General features: G+C 32.3%; 1 protein-coding gene across 1 annotated transcript in view; it reads left to right on the top strand.

Annotated features, from left to right (window-relative positions):
• Window positions 1-485: 485 nt before the first annotated feature.
• The window catches only part of LOC142331708 (uncharacterized), a 54599-nt gene continuing 31689 nt past the window's right edge, over window positions 486-23395 (top strand). The window contains exons 1-3 of the mRNA XM_075377749.1: window positions 486-562; window positions 9625-10697; window positions 16605-16933. Of these exons, the coding sequence (XP_075233864.1) occupies window positions 9655-10697; window positions 16605-16933 (1372 nt within the window). The 5' untranslated portion in view covers window positions 486-562; window positions 9625-9654. The remainder of the gene's footprint in view (window positions 563-9624; window positions 10698-16604; window positions 16934-23395) is intronic.

Here is a 23395-nt window from a genome sequence, read left to right on the forward strand (position 1 = left end):
AGACCAACCCGGTGAGTTGACCATGAATATAAATATATTAACTACTGTTCTTGAACTCCTTATGTTAAAATGATGAGACTACGATGATATACAAAAAATATTTTTTATTTATTTTAAAATTACCCTTCAGGTGACGACCTGAAGGGTAATTTTCAAATTTCAAGGGATTACAAACTGTAAGTGTTAGACATTATAAAACACGAACTATTGAAAAAAATCCATTTCTTTTATAAGATCTCAGTTTTTTTTTATAATGGGTATTAATGATGAATAAATTCGGAAAAGAATAAGTGTGTATCAATTTTTGTTAAAAATGGACCTAATGGGGCAAGTGGTTATAAAGCCTGGCTTCATCTTCCCGTGAACAAAGAATATAAACTAATATGCCTTTTTGTACTCCGTCATGTCTAATTTGTTGCATTCTCTTTGTTTTCTTTTCCCGCCAGAAACAGGCGGCAGCCGGTTATTTTAGCTTTCATCACTGTTGTATGGGCCAGAAGTAAGTGTTATTGTTCTGTAATGTTTGGAGATTATTGGAAGCTGGTTTCCGTCGTATTTTAAGGTAGTGCGTCTTATTTTGCTTACTGAGATCGTGAATTTAGCTAGAATTTTGTGTTTTATTGTAGAAATTGTCATTAAAATTATTACAACTTGTAAATAGTACGTCTTTTCGAAAATTCGTATAATATAAACTGTTATAATTTGGTAATAACAGTAACATTTTGTAAAATTATAATTTCATTAAAAACGATTTATTTTTTATTTGTTGCTCGTATTTTATTTTGTTAATATATGAAATTTGGTTGTATTGGCTTTATTGGATTCTTTACATGCAAGTTTAAAGACTACGATATTACTAATTTTGATCTTAGGGTTAATTTATCCAAGGCGAGATTTCTGAACTGAAATTAAGGAAGTTGTGTCATAACTTTGTCAGTGAAATTTATGTTTCACAGATTTATATTCTCTTGTATCCCAAATTAACAATTTTCCATTATCTTTTAAGATTTACTTCAATACTTGTACTTTTAAAGTAAGGTATTGCATTTCTACTTTTAAAGTTTGCTTGATGTATGAAATTTTGTAACTAACATTGGTCAGGCCATCACATAAGTCACATGAGATAAATCAGTTATACACCATATAATTTTGTAATATTTGTTACTGAATATTGCTAACAGCAAGTCGGCATGATTTCTTCTATTACATATTTTGATTTAATATACTTGTTCCAATGAAATATTTTTTAAATGCCATGTTCTTGAATTTGGTATGTGTTGTATTTTTGTCTTGTTTTAATAAAAAATTACAAATCTAGTAAAAATTTAAGTCAGATATAGTATTAATATCTGAGAAATCCAATATACCATTCATTTTTTAAATAACTACTTCACAACATTAATGATAACTAGACTTTATTTCATTCCTAAAGCACAGACATTTGTTGATCATTATAACAAGATGTGATGAAACTTTTAAAAAAGTTAAAATTACTTTCAAGTTATGCAGAATTTTGCTTCCAGTAGATTTCTGGAAGTTCTTAGGGTTCTTTAGTGTGTGATATTTATTCTTGGGTTTTGTTTAATTTGCTATTTTTTCCAATTCATATTTGTTTGTAAACATGGTGAGATTTTGCCTATAGTATGTTCAAAATTACACCTTATTTTCTTAGTTTGTATATTTCTGTATCTATAAAGATTTGCAAAGATTGATCCTGAATTGTAGTGTTTGTGTTATGAATCACCACATATGAATCAATCAAATATATAGAAGACAATGTATAATCTTTCTGTTTTTTATATTTGGGGTAAAATTTGGTTAATGATTAAAAAACAAATTGTAGAAAAAACTTTCTTTCAACAAAAAGAACTAAAAAAAATCAAGAAAGATGTTATACTAAAGAGTCTTTTCAGCCACTGTTTTATTCAGTTCTTTTGAATGTGGTGTTGCAATCTTTTAATTTCATTTTCTAAAAACATTGGCATCTTCATGCTGCACATTAATTTTTATTATTAGATTAAAAAAATTATTTAATGCTAAAAAATTAATGAATGATGTGTGAATGAAAAGATGTTATATGCTTTTAATAGTAAAATTTTGAAATTATTAACTTTGCAATTGCTTTATTTTTTTATATACAAACAGCCTAATTATGCCCTGTAATTTGTTATGAATGCAAGTGTTAACAGTATTTATACACTGGGAGACGAGTTGTTTTTTATTTTAAGTATATTATATAAATTGTATTTTTTGAGTACATGTTAGCTTCTATAACTTATATGTAACTGAATTGTTTTCTGACCATTTGCTTATGTATTTGTTGGTTGATGGCAATACAAGTCTTTATTGGAAAATAAGATGCTTTACTTTACTTCCAGTATAAAACCATCATTGCTAATTATTAGGTATAGCATTTGTGCAGAACTCAAATATTTGTTTCTTTAGTTGATGATTTGCCAGTGAGCCTCATATTTCATTTTAGAAGTTAAATAAAAAAAAACATTACTCACATCAGCTTAGACACTCTAAAATTAACATACAATATACTGAACTAAATATGCTGATTGATGGTGAATTGTAATTAAGTTTTGTTAAAGAAGTAATAAATTATTCATAAAAGTAAGCTGATTAAAGCAGCACTTTCGTATTATATATTATAATATAAACTTAAGTTTCTGTTGTAATTTAATGTTCAGTATAGCTAAGTTCATACAAAGTACATCACTATAAATGACAGTTTACATGTTAAGTTGCAAATGTGGAGGTTCTCTTCAAAATCCGGTGCTGTTGTTTAATAATAAAACAAAGTAATACATTGCAACAGTTTCCACCATTGTACTCTTAAATTATGAAGCCCTCTTAAAAAAGTTTAAAAAAATTGTGATATTCAAACTTTTTTCACCTGCATTTCTGTACAGAATTCATAAAAATATTAATGATATCAAAGAAGTCAGGACTCCTTTTCATCCAAATCATCAATCTAATACACTTTAAATGAAAACTAAATGTATCTTATGGTATAACCATCATTAATAACTTCCTGTTGTGCAAAAACTGCACTGTGTTAGTGTCGCTGATGACTAAAAATAAATTTGAAAATATTGACATAAATGAAAATGTTAAAAGATTATGTTTTTGTTTTGTTTGCATTTAATTTGTTTTTCTATACTTTTCACTGCTGCTTGAACAACTAACTCATAATCAATTAATTAATTATTTATGTATGTTATATAGGATCTTTTTGAATTGTGATGTAAAATCATCAATTTTATTTTCATGTTTTCTGAGGTATTTGAATAAATGAAGATAAAATATATTTTAATAAAAGCTATCACAATTCTTCAATTTTTATTATTTGAGGGGGCTAGGGATATGAGTTCTGAGGGAGAGACAAAACGCTGAACCTCTTCTATCTGATTTTTGTTTAAAATTCTTTTTCTTATAAAACATGTTTTGAATTAAAAAAGTTTGGATAATGTACTTCATCAGGGTTTTTTTAGTGTCTGAGGATTTTAGAGGTATTGTGATCTTTGTTAAGTTATTGTTTTGTTTAATGTTTCAAATAAGTCATATCAGTTTTTTTTTATGGACTACTAGGAGGACTATTGATTCATTAACATAGTCTTATTGAGTTAAACTGGATTTGAATGGTCTCTTTTGTAGGTGTACTTCACTCTTGGGGGTCTGGTTAGTGGCGTTACCCTGGAGTTGTATTTTTTTTTACCTTAATTTTAGAACATTTGCTATCAAACTCTGAATGTTTGTTACAACTTGCTGGGTGCAGTTTGATGCTACAAACAAGAATTAATTCTTATTTTGTAAATTAGAAAGATGATTGTGGAGCTTGAATTGGGAAATTTGCACCAAAAAATTTGATAAAAAGTTTGATTGTTTGGCAGTTTCTGATCATGGCCAGTATGTGGTAATGTGTTTGATGACACAATTTTATGAATCGGTTACATAATGTGGCTAAGTTCTCGTGAAGATTGTAAAAATACTTAATTATTAATGAGTCCTTGAGAAATTTAGAAAGTGGTTTTAATTCAGTGATATGTTAAATGAAACTAAAACAAAAGATTAACTATTATTTTTAAACCTAAACCCTTGAAAAATACTGAATCTGTGGAACGTGTTAGCTTAAATTTAGGTAGTAAACTCTCTTTCCATGTTCACATTAAAACTGTTGGTAATAAACAGTGACACAGTTTTCTTTGCAAAAGGTGGTTAACTATGCTTCATTAGACACATTAAAGATATTTTATTTTGTGTTGTTTAACAGCCATCTGATGTATTCCATTTTAATTTAACAAATTTTCAAACATTTTATTGCATCATTATTTTTGATTTTGATGTTATCTGATATATGATAACTACCCACCTTGTAGTGGCCAAAAAAATATTTTTTTATATTTAAAAAAAAATTTCTTGAGTAACAGACTATTTTCTAACTTGCCAACAGGTAAAAACAGCCATTCTCATCACTTGAGCTCATGAGCTGCAACATTCTTATTTTACATCTTACAGAGGATCAAAAAGGGGGTTTTGAAAAGAGTAAAGATGGGACTTCATCTTAGTGTACTTAAAATTACAGATTATAAAAATTACAACTAAATTCTTTAGAATGAATAAATTGATAATTAATAAATAGCCAATTAAAAATTGATAAATAGTCAGTTACAGAATGATAAATAACTACAAAATGATAAATTCAAATACATTAACAAGCTGTTCAATTCAGTTTTACCTTATTTTACTCCTGCTGATGGAAATTATGAATAAATCTTGCACTTTTTGATAAACTTAACTAACATAACTTAGTGCTCATGCCATTTTTTTGTAATCCATCTTTGGTGTAAAGTAGTGTCCTCTTCCAGTAGTTGATTGAAAAAGCTCTGAAGGTGTGAGAATCTTTAAAATATTTTCCAGTTGAATCCATGTTTGATTATCCCAATGATTTCTTGAATGAAGTACTAGGACTCTGCAGATGGAAAAAGTGTATTCAATATTCCTCTTCATTTTCATGTATTTTGACTTCAATGAATTCGCCATCATATACACAGCAGATATAATTTTTACATTTTGGCTTTAGTAAACCTATAAAGCAATCAAAAACACTAATTTCCTTGTGTACCGATGCTAATATAAATGTTTTTCATTCAGAGGTTGCCGGACTTTCAGAATACATTTCTGACTTGTTGGAACATAACTCTGAAAGGTTCTTGGTTCTGGGACTGTTGAGATTACCTGATAATGAGAACTGAAGTATTCTTCAGTCGCTTGAATATCTTTATTAAAGCAGAAAAAATATTTTTAATATTTTCTTTGCAAAAATTGTACATTTCAGAAGGTGTAACAATTTGATTGTTGACCGTCCTTTGAAGGCTTGCTTTAGTCACAGTCCTTTTTACAGTTTCACCAATTCCATCACATGGTCCTTTTCATGGTATGAGGGAAAATAATGCCATTCAGCTGTGATTTCAAAATCTTGATAGTAGCACAAATGTACGAAATAGTTTGTTTTTGTACTGGGCTGAGGAGCCATAAAAAAAAAAAATTGTTTAACGGGTGGTAACATTGTTTTTAATTTATAACTTGCTCTTGGAAGCAGAAAAACGATGTAGTGTTGTGCTTCAAGTACTCACTAATCACACAGTAGCTTTGGCTTTGTAATTTTCCTTTTTTTTAAATATATGACAAATGGATGTGCTGTGGCATACATTTTTGATCAGTGATATGACTGGATGGACTTCATCCTGTATCACAAAAAGAAAATTTTGAGAGAATTCTCCCATTAGAATATATTCACCCTCCAACAAGTTTTCTTTTTTAATGCTGAGGAAGTTAGCTTGTTTCTTTGCAACAAAATGATGCCTTTTTAGATTATTTAAGTTTTCAGTAAGTTTATCTAAATACTCTAGAAGTGGAAGAATTTGAATAGTTCACAACAATCAACGGAAACCCACTGTTTGAAGATAATTTCAGAATCAAAATCATCCCAGCTCTCGCAATAATCTGAGCACTTCATTAGTGCCTGGACATTTTTTATACTGTGACAGCATGCACGTCTCACTTTCTGTATTACTTACCATGGTTGAAAGGAGAATTTTATAATCAAATTTCATTTTTTGAGTAGATAACCTGAGTTTAACATTTTGGTGGGTGACACACACACACACACACACACACACACACATACACATACACACACACACACACACACACACACGAGAGAGAGACCGAACACAAACTTTAGGTCTTAAATCAGCAAATTTTGAAAACCAATTTTTAAATTATGTTTTTGTTTGAAGGCTGTGTACAATTCTTTTAAATTACGTAAGAAGCCTTTTTGAATATTAATTTTCTTCCTGTCAGCTTGTTTTACGGAGACAATTTTTCTTGCCTGGCATTATTTGGCTGTGCTCATCATTCTGGTAAAAAACTTGGACACATTTAATAACATTTTCATCAATTACATGACTGGGTTTCTTTTTTCAGATTTGTGGCAAAATTCCACTTGTTTGGGTTGACGGGCTAAATACTGACTCACTAAAATCATTTTATATTTTTTGAATGCTCCAACTGTTTGGTAATAAACTTAAAATATTAATTTTTTCCTGGGTTGATGTAACTGTTTTCATTTTATCCTTTATTTTAATGTTTAATTCGTCATATTCCCTATCTAAATCAGCATACTTTTGTTGTACTAAACTAGTTTCTTCTGTAAAAATATTTAAATCAAAGGAATCGTTTAATTTACTGGTAACTGACTTGGCTATTTCTATAACTTTATTTTTTAAAATTGGTTCCTTTGAACTGCTTGATAATTTTTGAACCTTAGTGGGGGAAATGCCAAAATAAACAAGTTTTATTCACTGACTCAACTATAACACATTGAGGCTCAAATATATCTTGATATTCTGGTTCGCTTTTTGTATCATCTTGTGGATTTTGTGTTTTGTTTAAGCATTTTGTACACAGTGCTCTGTCTGTAATTAATTTTAGATTTGGATTGCTTGTTGAAAGTGTCAAAGATATTTCTTGAAGAGGTTTCTTAGCCGGTTTTGTGTGGCAGCTAAATGGGTCAGAGCAACTTTTTCCATTAATATGAAAATATTTATCTAAATATTCAATTTTATGAAAGTACAGATATCTTTTGTTTTAGTTCATCCACTTCTTAAAGATATCAGTGTTATTTGCATTTCAGTAAACTCTAAAATATACAATACTGAAGATCTATTGTAAGTCAGTTTGTGACACTGTTTTGATGTGAATGCCAACTGAACACTCCTTAATCTGTTTTTATAAAATGCAAGGGTTCTTACAATAACAATGCAGTTAATATAAATTATAAAACTACCAATTGCACCTCACTTTGTCTTATCCCAGTTTCTCTACAGCTAAAATAAAAATTTGTCTAATTAATCAAATTGAAAATAAAAGATATTGCATAAAAGAAAAGTTTACTGTTAATAAAATTACTTTATAAATAAGTGTACATTACCTAACCACAGTATTAACAATACAACATATCATATTGAGCCTTCTACACTGTTTACATTCAGGATTACTCAAACATTCATGTCCATGCATGTCTATTTACTTTTGTGTTTAAACACGAATTTGTGTATGAGTCATACTTAAGTAACAAACTATTTAGAATAAGATATCTCATTATAGACATATCAAGATATTTTGTATTGTAGGTGTACATTATTATTTGAAAAAATACATGCTGTGAATTTTTTGGATACGTTGCTCGTATTTAGTAGGAACATGGTATTTTTAGCGGTTTTGATGGCTTCATTACTCGTCAACCCCATTGAGTAACAAAATAAATTTTATATGGTTTTAAAGTACATAAAAGGTACTTAGTGCTGTAAAAATTTCACATTTTTGTCACCTGTCTCACATGAGGTGTTTGGGCCCTAAAAATGAGACATTTTCAAAATCGTATGATTTAGTGGTCATTTTTTTTAATGTAGGACACTGTAATAGTCCAATTTTTTTTATAAGTATTGCTAGTATCTAAGAGTTTAAAGGTAAAAAATAGGCCTGTTACCCTAAATCCTTCATTATTTATTTTGAGCTCAAACTTTGAAAAAACAACAATTTGTTAACATAACTTCAGTAAACGTTACAAGATTTGGTTATGTAACAAAATGAATTTTGAGTACACTAACATTAAACTCCAACTTTACTCTTTCCAAAAAGTAGTGACCTCTGTATGATGTAAAATAAGAATGTTACAGCTCATGGAAAAAGTGACAAAAATGGCTGACTTTACCTCTTGGCAAATTAGAAATTAGTCTATTACTCAAGAAAAATTATTTTTTAAGTATAAAAAAAATATTTTTTGGCATTACAAGGTGGGTAGTTATATACCAAATATCATCAAAATCCAAAATAGTGATGCAATTTTTATGTTTGAAAATTTGTTGAATTAAAATGGAATACCCCATTTGCTATATGACTTGAATTTTTGGTGTTCACTCTGGAGTTGTTAATAGTTTATTTTTTGCACAGAAAAAGACAGTTTGAGTAATTGCAGGAGCAGATGTAAATGAACATTGTAATTTATTGAATTATGAGTGATGAGAAATTATTCCCTGTGTTTTATATCAGTTTAGTTGAATTTTAAGGATCCTCAAATATTGTCCAGTATTATAATACTAGTATTAATATAAGTATAATAATCATGCATATTTAACATCCAGTTTAAATGCTCCTCATTGTAGGCTTAATAAAACATTTAATAATCATAAATCAACAGGAATGTGGCTATCTAATAAACTGCATGCAAATTTATAAATGCAACTAATTTGTAAATTTAAAATTAATTACTGGACCATAGCTAAAGATTTATTCTATAAATTTGAATTTTGGTACAGACTGAAATATTTTCAAATGTTTTAAATTATTTATGTGTACAGTATTTTGTTTAAATATGATTATGATCATATTTAAATATATCTGTTCATAAATTATGATAATTATTATAACTAAGTCTATTGCATTGTAGACATTCAATTGTTTAATTAGAAATAAATGTTGTTATGTAACAGTAACAGTTTCACAAAAATATTAGATCTCTAGAGTAATCTAACTAAAATAGAAAGAAAAGTTATAAAATCTCATTTCTAAACAATAAAAGGCACTTAAGAAAATCATCGGGGCAGTAGAATGAATAATGTTTGGTTCTTCAAATTAAAATTTAAGGCTATGCAATTAAGATGTTATGAAAGTTATATTTTTGTTCCACAGTATGCTTAGAGTTCCTTATCTTGTTAAGCAATATATTGGTTTGATATTAAAGTAATCAGTTAATTGGTATGTGCTTAAGCATGCTTATGGTCTAATTGGCCATAAGTTCTCTTTCCATAAAGGGTCAACATTTTTATTTTATATATTTCATTTTCATAAAGTCACTTTGGGTTTTATCTGTTGCGATTAAATAAATTATGAACAGGTTATATAATAAATTTTAGAATTTCTTAAACATATTTTCTCTCTTTTACTACATTTGTTATGATAGTTATTTTTTAGCATCTTATGTAAATTATCTTATGTATATTACATTATTTGTTAACTGTAACTAATAAAATATTAAATTGTTTTATGTTTTAGGTATAAAGTGATTGAATTCTAAGAAAGAAGATGACCTCTTTTCTTTGCACACCTCCTCGGGTGAGGAAATTTTTGCAGGTTAAACGTCCTTTGACAGATCACAAACGAGAATTGTTCCCTATGAGCAGTCCAGATTCCTCAGATGGTGGAGACCAGTTAGCTCAGTCATTATCTTCTTCACCAAGTGTGTACAGTCCTCCGTTGCCTTCTCCATCATGGTCTAAAACACCTCCAAAAATATCCAGTCCTGAAATGGATAAGTTTCTGGTTCATCAGGTTGAAAATAAAAGAGAATATTCCAAAATGTTATTTTCCAGAAACCCTGATTCCCCATACAAGAGTTCTCCCAGACGATCACCTAGAAATTTAAAAAAGTGTTCCTTAAATTTCAACAAAATTGATATAATTACCATGTTAGAAAGTCCTGGAAAGGAAGAGACTCTTAATTGTGATCAGAATATGTCTGCTGATTTTATTACTCCAAAATCAACTTCTAATAACTGTTCAAATTTTGAAAAAAGCTCAAAAAAATCACCTGTTATCAAACCAACAAGTTTTTATGGAAGTTCTGCTGCTTTATTAGCAAAAAATGAAGCAAATTCTGTGGCTGGAATTAAAAAGATTTATAGAGTACCATTAAATTCAAAAGTTAAAACTAAATTATTTGTGGATGTGAAACCAAAATCAGATGTGAAGAAAAAAAACCAAGTGTCTCATGATCTGACACTTAGACCAAAAAAGCGTAAAGAAATATTTACTGGAGTCGGACACTCATTAAAACCTGCTAAAGTTCAGAAACAAAAGCGAGCTTTATCAGAGTCTGATCAGGAGAAATTGTCTGAGAAAATTGAAAAATCACAGGTACTTATGAATAAATCAAAGAAGCAGCTGAATATTAGAGATAGGATCTATAATGCCCTTGATTTTTCACGAATGCCGTACTCTAAACAAAGGAGTAAACAAGGTTATTATTATCCTGTTCTAAAATTTACTAAACCAGATAGAAGAGATGTGGAAGGTGATTCTGCCAGCAAGAGGAAAATTTTTAAGACTACACTGAAATCACCAGGGAGGTAAGTTACACTGAAAGGAATAATTTAAATCCAACTTATATATTTGACAGTAAGAGTTAAATAGAACATACATGAGAATACTATAAAAAAAAAAAAAAATGGGAGATAATTAAAATTAGGGGTCAGGGTAAGATTGTAAATTGTATTGCCTTAAAAACTTTCACTACTCATAGAATTTATGTACTGTACTAGGAGAATTATTCACTATTTGTGGTAATAATTTGAGTATTATTTTTAAAAAAAGTGAGAATAAAATTGTAAGAACAGTAGCCTTTAATTGATTCACATTGATAGGTATCCATGATGGTACAATTCTGAGTGTTGTTTATTTTGGATATCCCTGTTAATACTCTATGATTTCCCTACAAACTGTTAATAATAGTGAATATTAACAAGATATTATTATAATTAAGATATATTCAGAAAAGATTCTTTTCCAGTAACATTTATTTTAGTGGTTGTTTTTTTTGTTATTTTTTGAACTACCTAGATGAAATCAAGTTCATTTCAGATTTTTCCAGTAGCTGACATTCCAGAAAAGGAATGATTTTATTAATCATAGAACCTAAAAAATTATATTTTGGGACTCTTTCCTTTTGTTTTACAATAATTTTCTCAAGAATTTCTTGAGATACAATTCTTAAACCATTTTTTTATTCAACTTTTCAGATTAAAAACAATCTGAACTATCAAATTTACCCCCTTAATTTTACTCCCAAGAATTTCAGTATGGCATCATTCTTTTCTTATAATAGTTACCAGCTGCCTTCTCTAAAGAATTCTATGCAAAAAAATGCTAAAGATTCACAAAATACTGCAACCCAAGAGCATAAAAATTAAACTTTAGCACTTAACTGAATACTGTATCAGGTGGACTGAGTACGTACATGTTGGCCTACTGACAAAGAAAATATATTAACAATGCTGTAACAATAGAATCAAGCATTTAAATTATCTTATAAAGTAAATTTTAGGTATAGCACATTAAACTGCAAACTCTACACACTGGAATAGTAAGAAAGTTTAGTAGTATCAATACATTAAATGAGTTTCTTGACTACTTGAAAGAAGGCTGCCATTAACAACAGTTTCATATTTTCAAGTTCTGAGTAAGATGGTAAATTGTGCTTTTTACGACTTGATTTATCTAGAATGTAGTATCCTTTAATTAATTTCAAGAAGAAATTGCAAGGATCTAAAGTTAGCTTCCAATACAAATGGCTGAACCCGTATTAAATAAACTAATTTTTATAGATCAAAATTAAATGTTGGGCAAGTTTTAATTGTATGGTTTCATTGGTTGATGTCTAGTAATCATGTCATTTCCACTTAAAAAAATCAACATTATCACCTGCAGTACATTTGAGGGAAGAATTGCTTCATAGCAAAAAGACATTTTGAAAGCATGTTTTTAGAGTTGTAAAAGCATTTAGAGAGTTGTAAACTTATTAATTTATTAGCATTAATTAGATTTTGCTATAAATGTAATTAGAGTGTTTGTGCCTTTTTACAGATTGTAGAAACTGTTACAAAATCCTAATCTGTGTCACCCTTGTCTGACCAGTTACTGTGGTATCCCTTTTAACCTGTGTATCTATGTCTAAACAACCCTGATTTCAAGAGGTTTGCAGTTCATTTATTAGGTTGTTTTCTTTTTTCATCTCTTCTTTGTCTGATCTCTTCATCAATGGATAAGTACCAATATGATTTAACCACTGGATTGTTAAAAGTAAACAGTCAGGGGAAAAGCTGTTTCCTTAGTGTAGTGGTAACTGAACTATTGGTTGTACAGAAACGTGAATTTTGTGATTGGCATAAAATCCCAATTTGTGGCTAATATGCCTATCATGTAAAGCTGGGCCTTTTACTTCTTAAAAGATAATATCTCTTTATGCCTTAATTTTATCATTATCTACAGTTTTTTAATCTCCTGTTTTTATACTTATCTAGATAGAGAATGCCAGCCAACAGTAATTCAAACATTAGATTGATTTTTTCATGTCAACTATGAGTATTTCTCTATATTTAACTTCATTATTATCTTTTTATTTTAATAGTGTTAAAAGCTCTTTTAAGTTTGCTCATGATTTATATATAGTATTCCCTTTATGTATTCAGTGTATGTTTATGTATGTACAATCATAGACCCTGATGATTGTAAGCTGCTCTTAGGATGTGCCTCCAGCTATGTTTGTTTTTTGCATCTTCATCCTCCAGTGCTACTAGACTCCTGCTGTCAAGCCTTATGGAGCTAATCTACCCATCAAGTTCCTTGTCATTCAATCAGTTATCTAGTCGATGGTATCAATTGAAGCCTGATATATTACTGAAGCATATGATAATATGTCTAAGTTGTTCAGCATCTTCTGTACAATATGTAATCCTTCCATCTGCAGATATGTTTGCGTGTTTTTTCTTGCTATAAATTTTCATCTTGTACTTGTCCCAGATATATGAGTTATAATAACAAGAGTTATTTGGAAACTGCTTGGAGTGGATGTGAAGCTATGACCATATAGTATAAAAAAGAGATAGAGATTTAAATAAAAAAAGGATAAAGGAAAGAGCAAACATTAAGAAATGAGGTTTAGTAGAATAAAGGAACAAAATGTAGAAGATAATAGGTTAAAATGGGAAAAAAATATTATGTTACTTATGTGACCTAATTGTATGTTAAAATAGTTAGATTAGAAAACTTGTACATGAAACACGAGGCAGTAATCATGGTAGATAATAAATAATCAGATAAATTTTTAGTTCAAAATGGTGGCACATAAAAATGATGGTTATGTGAAAAAATAGGTAAAGAACTGTTGAAAAAGAAAAAGGAGAGAGAATTAGAGAAGTATAATACAGATGAGGTTGTGAAATGATGTGAACTTGTTTGCTTATAGTGCTGAAGAATTGGAAGTAATTTTGTATTCTTGGTATAAATTAAAATTATTGTGGATAAATTTACTGAAAACAAAGTTAATTAGGTGTTTTTATAATTTGTTTGCAAAAGATGTTTTTAATAAAAATTATACATATTTTAACATACTTCAAAAAGGAAGAGGTTATTAATTTGACTGTTTTTTTTTTTTTTTTTTTTTTTTTTTTTTAATTTATGTTGCACAATATCCAATGTAAACCAATGTTTATAATTTTTTTTTAAATTGAAAGAATATACTTTCCGAACGGTCCCATTTAAATTTTAACCAAATTCGATGATAATGATGATAATCTTAGGAAAAATACCAAAACAACCAATGACTCCGACACCCTTAGCCAATAGCTGCTCGCACTAGTATCATGTTGGTCTGCTCCCTGTGTAACTAGGATATTAATAACAGTCTATATAATTGTTCTTTAGTCTCTGTGGAGTAATTCATGGCATTTCTTTCTCTATTTTTCTTTCGTAAACAATTTTTCTTTTTTTTTCTTGGCTACTTTCCTCTAAACTCCATGTAAATATTAAACCTACATTTAATATTTATATAAAATGGTGAAAAAGTGTATTATCCATAATTGCAAAACTATAATATAAATACTTATATTATGTAACAATAAATTTTTATTTTGCATAATATTCTATACTTATAAACCCTTTTTTAACTGGGTACTCATACTCGTAATAATGAAACTTTTAAATTGGATAGATTATGATGTAATCTCATCATTTGTCACAGCTTTCTTATGTGGTTGGTTTATTTAATAATTTATTTGGGTCCAAAACAGACAAGGCTCTCTAAAGTTTTAACTCTACTAGAGTGATATAAATCTGCCCCTTGGAAAAAATTTTCTTGCTGAGATCTATCACTACTCGATCAAGAATTGTAGCCTGCAGTTTGTGAACAGTTACAGTCTAGTTTAATATTAGAGGTAGTCGACATCTCCGTATCCCTTTGTCTCTTGAAATGTTGTACAAACTGGTTGAATGGCTACACAACCATTAACATCTTTCACTCTAAGACCAATAGTCTCGTCATCAAATTTTCTGAGTACAGCTTCTGGTAACTCTCCTTCCTTGTATATCAAGCAGAGGTGGACAACATTGCTCTTGCGTTTCATTTGACAAACATTTGTATATTAAACTGACAGTGAGCATGACTCTAGACTTTCTTTTCATAAGAGTTGACTGTTGCATGTTCACATTTGTGAGAATCTATATTCTCACTGAGAAATCTCTGTGGAAATATTCATGTCAATTCTTTCTCTACTTTTCCTTAAACCATCATTTCTTTCTTGGCAACTTTCCCGTAAATGTTGCTGTCTCATTTGAGCAGCACGTTTAGAAGGCCTACCCATATTTTAATTATATTATATATATATATTAAATATAATATATGTAATGGACATATGTGTATATGTACTCTATACACAGATAATTATCTAAACGGTAGTTATCAGAGGCTAAACAGAAAAAAAAAGAAAGTATTATTTGTTGAAGTTGGTTTTTATTTTTATTTTTTATAAATTATTTTATATGCAGAAAAATTGAAAGAGAGTTGAGGAATGATTTCTTTGGAATGTGAGACATGATAGTAAAAAGAGGTAGGTGAGGCAATGTGAATTTAGATGGAGATTCCTCATTCATCCTCTGAAGTAATACCTTACATGGTGGTTCTGGAGGCTAAATACAAAAAAAGAGAGGTATGGAGATGAATCTTACAGGGGCATTGAGAAACTAAATAAATGAGTGAAAAGAATACTGATGACAGTATGTTTGTTATGTGAATTGTGTGGCTTAAATGACTTAACAGTTAAAATGACAATTGCTATGAAGTGAAAGGAAGGAATATAAGGGGTAAAAAATGAAAAGTGATGAATGATTTCAAGGGGAATGAAGAATGTAATTAACAAAAGAAATGCACAGAATTAAGCAAGTTGGAAGAGGTCACCGTTAAGGACCTGAAAATTTATAAAACAATTTGTGGATATTTTTTGCTTCATAATACTGTAACATCTGATTGATCCATTTGACACATTTTTAATGGATGATAAACTAGATCTGACTTTGATTACACAACCATCTAACTAAATATTATGTGGAGTCAAGTTTGAAGATAAACGTCTTGGAAATGGATATCACATTTCCATAAAGTACAGATAACAATTCAGCCTGTTCAGCTTTGCAGATTGCCTTTAAAAATCTTTTGGATATTATTTGAGATGTTTGAGATTAAATTTTTAATCTCAAAAAATTTTTAATCTCTTTTTAAGAGATGTAATGTTTTTAAATTGAGTCAATAAAAGAGCCTGTCAGTATAGTTCTGATATCATAGGCTTTACTTTGATTATGACCTGTGAAATCTGCAGCAGATTCTTCCAGATTTTAAAGCACTAAACGTCATATTATTTTTTCTTTGTCTACTGAATTTCAGTTTCTTGATTCTTATGTTTTTACATCTTTTTGCTTGTAATGAAGACATGTCTTACCACAACTTCTGAAGAAAAGGAATGCACCTTGTTAGCTTCCTAGGAATTCAGTGTTGTTATTTAAATATTAAAGTGATTTTATGAATAGGATTTTTTTCCCAAGGAAGGGCCAGATTTCATTCAGTAAAAAAGTTAATAGGTCTCATAATTATAAAAGTTGCTTGCCCAAAATTTGTGCTGTTAATGAAAAGGGTTTCTGCTATATGTGGCTCCAAGCTGAATGAAATTAAAACCTGATATCTGAAGGACTTATTTAGGATTATTTTGTGATTCACTCCCTTATATATTATATTAATAATATATATATATTATAATTAATTAATATTATATATATTATTAATATATATATAATATATTATATTAATTAAACATAGTTCCACAGTGAGAAAATGACTTATTTCTCTCAAAATTTTACATCATTTAGTCAGTGAGCTAAGTTTTCTACTTACTCTCTACTTTAGTGATTAGATTTGTTTTAATTTTTTGCAGGGCATATTTTGGTATCGAATCCATTGGATCACCATCTATGACAAAGAAGCGTAGACTTCTGAATCCGGATGAAGATTTTCTAAATACATCACAAATAACAAATGCATCTGATATATTAGATTTAATAGAAGATGGTAAAATTATTGATGAAGAGGATACGAAAGTGAAAGAAGGTGTTGATGATTTAATTTTACAGTTGGATGATGAACTACAGCAAGAGAATGATAAAAGCCATGAAATAAATTCTTCATTTGTTGGTAACAAAGATTGTATTAGTGAAGAAAGTGTTCTGAATCTCTCAAATTTATCAATTGTGGATAGCTATGAGGGTAAGTGACAATTATGATGTTTCGTTTTAAACATTTGTAAGTACAGAAAATAACAACTTAACTGCCAAAACACAGTAACAATCCCAATAATGGCAGTGGGGTTGTGTTATTACAAATTTTGTTGTTACTAGAATGTTTACAATTTCTAAATTTTTAGGTTTTTATTTTTTTCTTATTTGTTAGTTGTAATTATAGAATTGTTTACGGACTGATTTTGTGACTTAGAATCTTGAATTAGTTTTGTTTTAGGTTTTTCTGTTGTAGTTTGTGATTAAGTTGTTATTTTTTGAATTTAATTAGCTCAGTGGTCAATGAATTATTTGAATTTTCAACAAATTTGTAAGCAAAATTCATCTTCTGTTAAACCCTGATCTTTTTTTCTTGGGCTGGATCTGCAGTCAAGCTCAACCCAGGAAAGTGTCCTTTAACTCAAGTGAGTCTTGCTGCCCATCAGCAGTATGTCCGGCATGGCAGGTTGGCTCGCTGGTTTGGATCTTTTATTCTTCAATTTGCCTGCTTCAAACCAGCGGAGAGGGGTGAACCGGGTCCGGACTATGTCGTTCCCGGGTCCCTCCCCAGTGGCCAGGACTTGTTCTGTACACTTTATATTATTTACCTCTATGCTTGCCTCAAACTGCCAGGAAGGGGGAACTGGGCCTGATTACAAGGAGCTACCCAAAAGTTTGGGGAATTTGAATTTCATGCGTGAACCATTGCTGGTATGACCTGCTGTCGCTAGATGTGGCTAACTGTACTCTTTGTGAATCAGTGTTCCAACAGCTGTGATGGTGATAGGCTGAATTGTTGACTTTTGTGCGGTTGTGTAATGTTGCGTTTAACTGCTTTGGCGAAGTTCTAAATGGCAGATTTTAAAGAGCAAAGAACCTGCATCAAATTTTGCTTTATGCTTATAAAAACTGGTGCAGAAACCCATCGCATGCTTGTGGAAGCATTTGGTGACAATGCTATGAGTAAAAGTAAAACTTTTTTGTGGTACAAACGATTCAAAGATGGACGAATGACAGTCGATGACGATGAGCGTTCAGGAAGACCATCAACAAGCGCAAAACCGGAAAACATCGCGTAAGTGCGAGAGGCTATTGTTGCAGATCGTAGACAAACAATCCATGTTTGTCATCATGGACTTGACATGATGACAAACGATCGTAGACAAACAACATGGATTGTTTGTGCAATCGTACAAATGTCACGGGTTCGTGCAATGCATCTTGTCAGACAATTTGAACATGAGATGCATTGCTGCAAAATTCATACTGAGACTGTTGAACAGCGACGAGAACAAAATCGCGTAGCTGTCTGTAGTGAATTGAAAAATTCAGCAAGAGATGACCCTAACTTCATCTCCAACATCATAACCGGTGATGAGACATGGGTGTAAGTATATGACCCTGAAACTAAGCAGCAGTCGTCGCAGGAAGTCGCCAAGTTCACTGCGGCCAAAAAAAACATGCCAAGTTCGCAGTAATGTGAAGTCCATGATGATTGTTTTTTTCAACATCAAAGGCATTATCCGTAAGGAATTTGTTCCTCTTGGTCAATCTGTCAATGGGATTTTCTATTGTGAAGTTTTGAAGCGGTTACGTGAAAGCATTAGGTGCAAACGTTCAGATCTGTGGGGTAACAAGAGCTGGGTTCTGCACCATGACAACACACCTGCGCACGCATTGCTAGCCGTTTGGAATTTCTTGGCTTCCAAAAAGACAGTAGTGATTCCCCACCCACCCTATTCGCCTGACCTTGCCCTGTGCGACTTTTTTCTATTTCTGAAAATAAAATTTCAATTGAAAGGCCGTCGTTTTAACACAATTGAGGAGATTCAGGAAGAAACGCAGAACGTGGTTCGAACACTTACACCTGCGGACTTCCAGGGATGCATGGAATCATGGGAAAAATGCTAGGATCACTGTATCAATGCCCAAGGGGATTACTTTGAAGGAGACAGTGGAAATTATAAGTTATGGTAAGCTATTTTATTTTTATGGTAAAATCCCCGATTTCTTGGGTAGCACCTTGTATGTTGTTCCCATGCCCCACCCAGCGGCCAGGTCTCGGTCTTTTTATCTCCATTATTTTTTTTCTTTATTGACATTAAAGTCTGATCCATTCCTTACAATCTGTCTCTTTTTTGATCTTGGTGAGCAGGTTTTCAACTATACTCCATTCTTGTTGACCTTTAAGCATAAATGATACTATTTTATCTGGAGTGACATACAAGACTCGAGCTCTCTCTTTGTGCTTTTCACATTTGACACATTTAAATATCATATGTTGTGGGGAGTCTTCACTTCCGCAGTAGACACAATTAGTGAATTCTCTCTTTCTAAACCTATTTAGGTAATCACCAAATTCCCCATGGCCAGAGAGGAACTGAGAGATGTAGTATCCGACCTCCCCATGTTTCCTCTCCAGCCATGGTCTCAATCTGGGGACTAACCTTCATGTCCAGGAACTTGTATGGGTCGTGTTCCACTGTTCCTGCCATTCTTGATGTAACAATCTGGTAGTGTCTTCCTTGCTCATGCCTTCATAGACTTGCTTTTATTCTCTGGGCCTGTAGGTGAATGGGCGGTACTCCTGCCAGTACCCCTGCAGTAGCTGTAGAAACAGTTGTATAAGATGAAATTTTCAAATTCATTCTTCATTATAGGGAGTTTAGTCTAATTTTGTTCAAAATTAATGTTAAAAGCCAAAAATCAAGCTGGAGTGGCATACAATATGATGGATGTCACTGCTGTGAAGATCAGTATTCTTTTCGTTGCCTTTGGCCCCCATATGTTTCTCATTAAGCATCCTAAAGAGTTTATGGTTTTCTCTGCATTACATGTGATCATCTCAAGGTGTTTCTTAAATTTTTGTGATTGTTGGAACCAAATCTCCAGATATTTGATGCATGTTATCGATGTGACCTGATAACCATCCATTCTGATGAGTATGATTTTACATTTACCTACCATCGTGAGAAGCTGAGTTTTTTTGGGTTCGGATCTTAGCCCTGTGGATTGGAGCCATCTGCTCACCTGTTTAATCGCTCTATTTGTTCTAGATTCGACGTCTTCATGTCCTGACACTAGCAGTGGTAGGTTGTCCACATAAGCTATCAAAGAGACCCCCTTCGCGAACCCCAGCTTCAAAATCCCATCAAATGTAAGGTTCCAAAGGAGGGGACTCAGTATGGACCCTTGAAGCACCCCGCCTTGCATCCAGAATCTAATTTCACCATCCTCTATTGTGGTGAGTAGTTCATGTGCATGTAGGAAGTCGCATATCACTGCTGTCAAATAATCACTAATATTTCTGTCCGCCAACTCATTAGCCACCATCGCCCATGGTATACTACTCTTAAAGGCATTTTGGACATCCAGGAGGACCATCAAGGGAATCTTTCTGGTCCTCCAGGTGCCCGCCTTGCATGTGTTCGCCCATGTCACTACTCTTTTAATAGTGTCAACTGTTGATTTTCCCTTTATAAAACCATATTGAGCCGGTGACAGACCTCCCATAGCATTAATTTGCTCCAAATTCTGTTTGCAATGAGTCTTTTGTTTCCCCACAGTGGGCAGAAGACGTATCGGTTGATAGGCTGGAATTGGATGATTTGTCTTCGGGTTAGGGACAAGTAGTAATCTTCCCAGTTTGCATGCCAAAGGAAAATTCCCCGCCATCAGCTCCTGATTTAAGACTTCTAGTATGATCTGTGGGGGCACTTTTTTGTTAACTCCTTAAGCAGTACTCCTTGTACACCATCTGGCCCTGGACGTTTATTGGGCTGATCGTAGAGGCCGCCTAACGAACCTCATGCATGGAGAAACATCTCATCTTGAAGCACTGTGCAACTACCCGATTTGCTTCTTCCATTATAAAGAGGTTTATTATTACTCTCTTAACTTGTCCGCTTGAAAGCAGTGGGAGGGGGGCACTGAATCTCTTCATTAAGATTTGGTACACCTTTCCCCATGGGTCATCATCTAGCTCAAGCACCAATCTCTTTCAAGCCTCACATTTGGATATTTTCACTGCAGTACAGAATTCCTTATATGTATTCTTGTAACGAGTTTCCACCCGTTCAATCTCTTCAGGGTGGTTCCATCTTGCTCTTTGTAGTTGTCTATGGGCTGCAAGTGTTGAAGCTCTGAGGTGTGCTATTTCCTGAGAACACCAATAATTGTTTTTTCTATGTAGCTTTGATTGGGGCCTAAGTCTATCACACTTCTTCATAACCTGCAAGAATCCATCTGGGTTATGGCCTCATCTTGCAGTTATTCTTTCTGCAACCAATCTAACAAAAGAACTGGTCTGGGTCGTCGTTGGTCTCCATGCGTGGCGGGTTGCTTGCATTATTGGATTTCGTAGGTTGATCTCAAATAAAATTCCTAGATGGTTGCTAGTAAGATCTTCCTGTAGCACATTCCATGACACAATACTCTCAGAAACCACAGTTATATCAATTGTTAAGCGGATCCTCTGCCAATAAATGTCCGGACCATTGGTAGATTAAATACTTCCATATCAAGAGAATCGAGTAGCGTCGCTAATTCATACCCTCGGCGGGTCGATCTTGTTCTTCCAAGCTCAAGGTATTTGGCATTAAAATCACCTGCCAATATTATCGGTTGTCCCACCGTTCTTATCGTTTCTTCATGATCAGATAGAAATTCATCATATCTTCTTTCTTCACAGTTGGGTGAAATATATCCACCAATAATGATACATGTTAGAGATACTGAAGTTAAGCCTCTATGGGATTTGAAGTCCAGAATCACGAAGCGGTTGGAAATGTTTTTAATAGTAGAGTCACCCGCTTCATCTATTTTCCAGTCGCTGGAAGCAATCAACCTAATGTTCGGTTCAGCCAGTACAATGAAATCAATGTGTTGTCTATTGCGACTTTCCAAGCAAGGTTGTGGGCAGTTGTCATTTTGTTCACGTTAATTTGCAGGTACTTCATGATCTAGATGCTTTACATGCCCGGCCACCGGTCCGGTGTCTCACCTTGCCCCATTCAAGCATTTTTTGGGCTTTATGCACTCTATTGTCCTGTGGCCCACACCCCCACAGTTAAAGCATAGGGCAATGCGGTTGAACCCACAGCAATTCCTCAACATATGTCCCCAGGGCCAGCATTTATAACATTTCAGATCAGATCTAACTTCTATATGGCAAGAATGCCAGCCTACTTTAATTCTGTTTTTATCATCTAGGACATTGATTCCCAAAGTGGTCCAGGTGGACCCCCAGGGGTCTACAGGGGTCTACGTTGGCGTGACAAAAAAATGGGGGTTCACAATTCGTAAGCGGGGGTCCACGAAAATTCATCTGGATTCGATAGTGAAGAACTAAAATGTTGGCTTGACTTTGCGTATCAATCTAGGCAGATAATGTTTTGAGAAGCTCAGCGACTGGTACTTGTAAAAACTCACATATTCCATATTCAGTACAACAAAGGTGTCGAGACTTGCAAAGCGCCGCCGCCGTCCGCAACGCTTGTTCAGACGTGCAAAGGGACGAAATACGACTTGTGGTGTGTGTGCTAGCAATCTTGCTTGAACTTGTTTGATTCTTCACTAATATAAATACGATTGCCAAAGATAAACGTTACTCATTTGTTTCCCGAATTTCGAAACGAAAAGTAAAGTGAATAGATGTTAGTGTTTGCCAGTATCGGAAAAAGTAGTAAGTACTTACCTGCTTTTTTGTTATACTTACTTTTATTTTATTTATTTATTTGACAATTTATTGTACACGTCAGAAAAAACAAAAAGTGCACAAATTACAAAAAAATACGTGGGTACAAAAGGCGAGGCTTATTCCTAAAAGAAATTTCTTCCAACCCACCTCCGATAAAGATATATTTATGTTGTAATAAGTATATTTGTAATGTTTGCGATTACAAACAAATGTCTCCCGGAACCAGGATTGTTGTCTACTATAAAGATGGATTAAATGTGTTGTATCTAGTAATGATTTTAGGCTCTAATTTAGTTAAATTCATATGTTTTCATTTACCTTGTAAAACTATTTAGATTACATTTCCTAATAATCTAAACCAGAGGTTCCCAAACTTATTTTTCTCATAGACCACTTTCAAAATTTTGCTGGTTCCGGTGGACCCCCTGAAGCTACATTTCTACCATATTTCCAGTCGACGGAAAATGTGAAGATTAGATCTCACTATGAAAATTTGCTTTGCGGCTGAGTTCCACGAAGTAACAGCTTCCGAAAAAAAAGTGAGAATTGATTGGTTAATTTTTGATTGACTGTGCTGTGAGTGGATGTCAAAAAAGTAAAGTTGGCCAATAAAAAAAAATGCTTCCATCCAACTTTACATTTTTGACATCTACTCACAGCACAAGAAAGCAATCAATTCTCACTTATTTTATTTAGAAAACTTCCCATTCAGAGTGGTAAAAAGCAAAAGAAAAATAGTATATTTTTTGTGTTGCA

Source organism: Lycorma delicatula, chromosome 1, assembly GCF_047948215.1.
Source record: "Lycorma delicatula isolate Av1 chromosome 1, ASM4794821v1, whole genome shotgun sequence".
NCBI classification, from domain to species: Eukaryota; Metazoa; Arthropoda; class Insecta; order Hemiptera; family Fulgoridae; genus Lycorma; species Lycorma delicatula.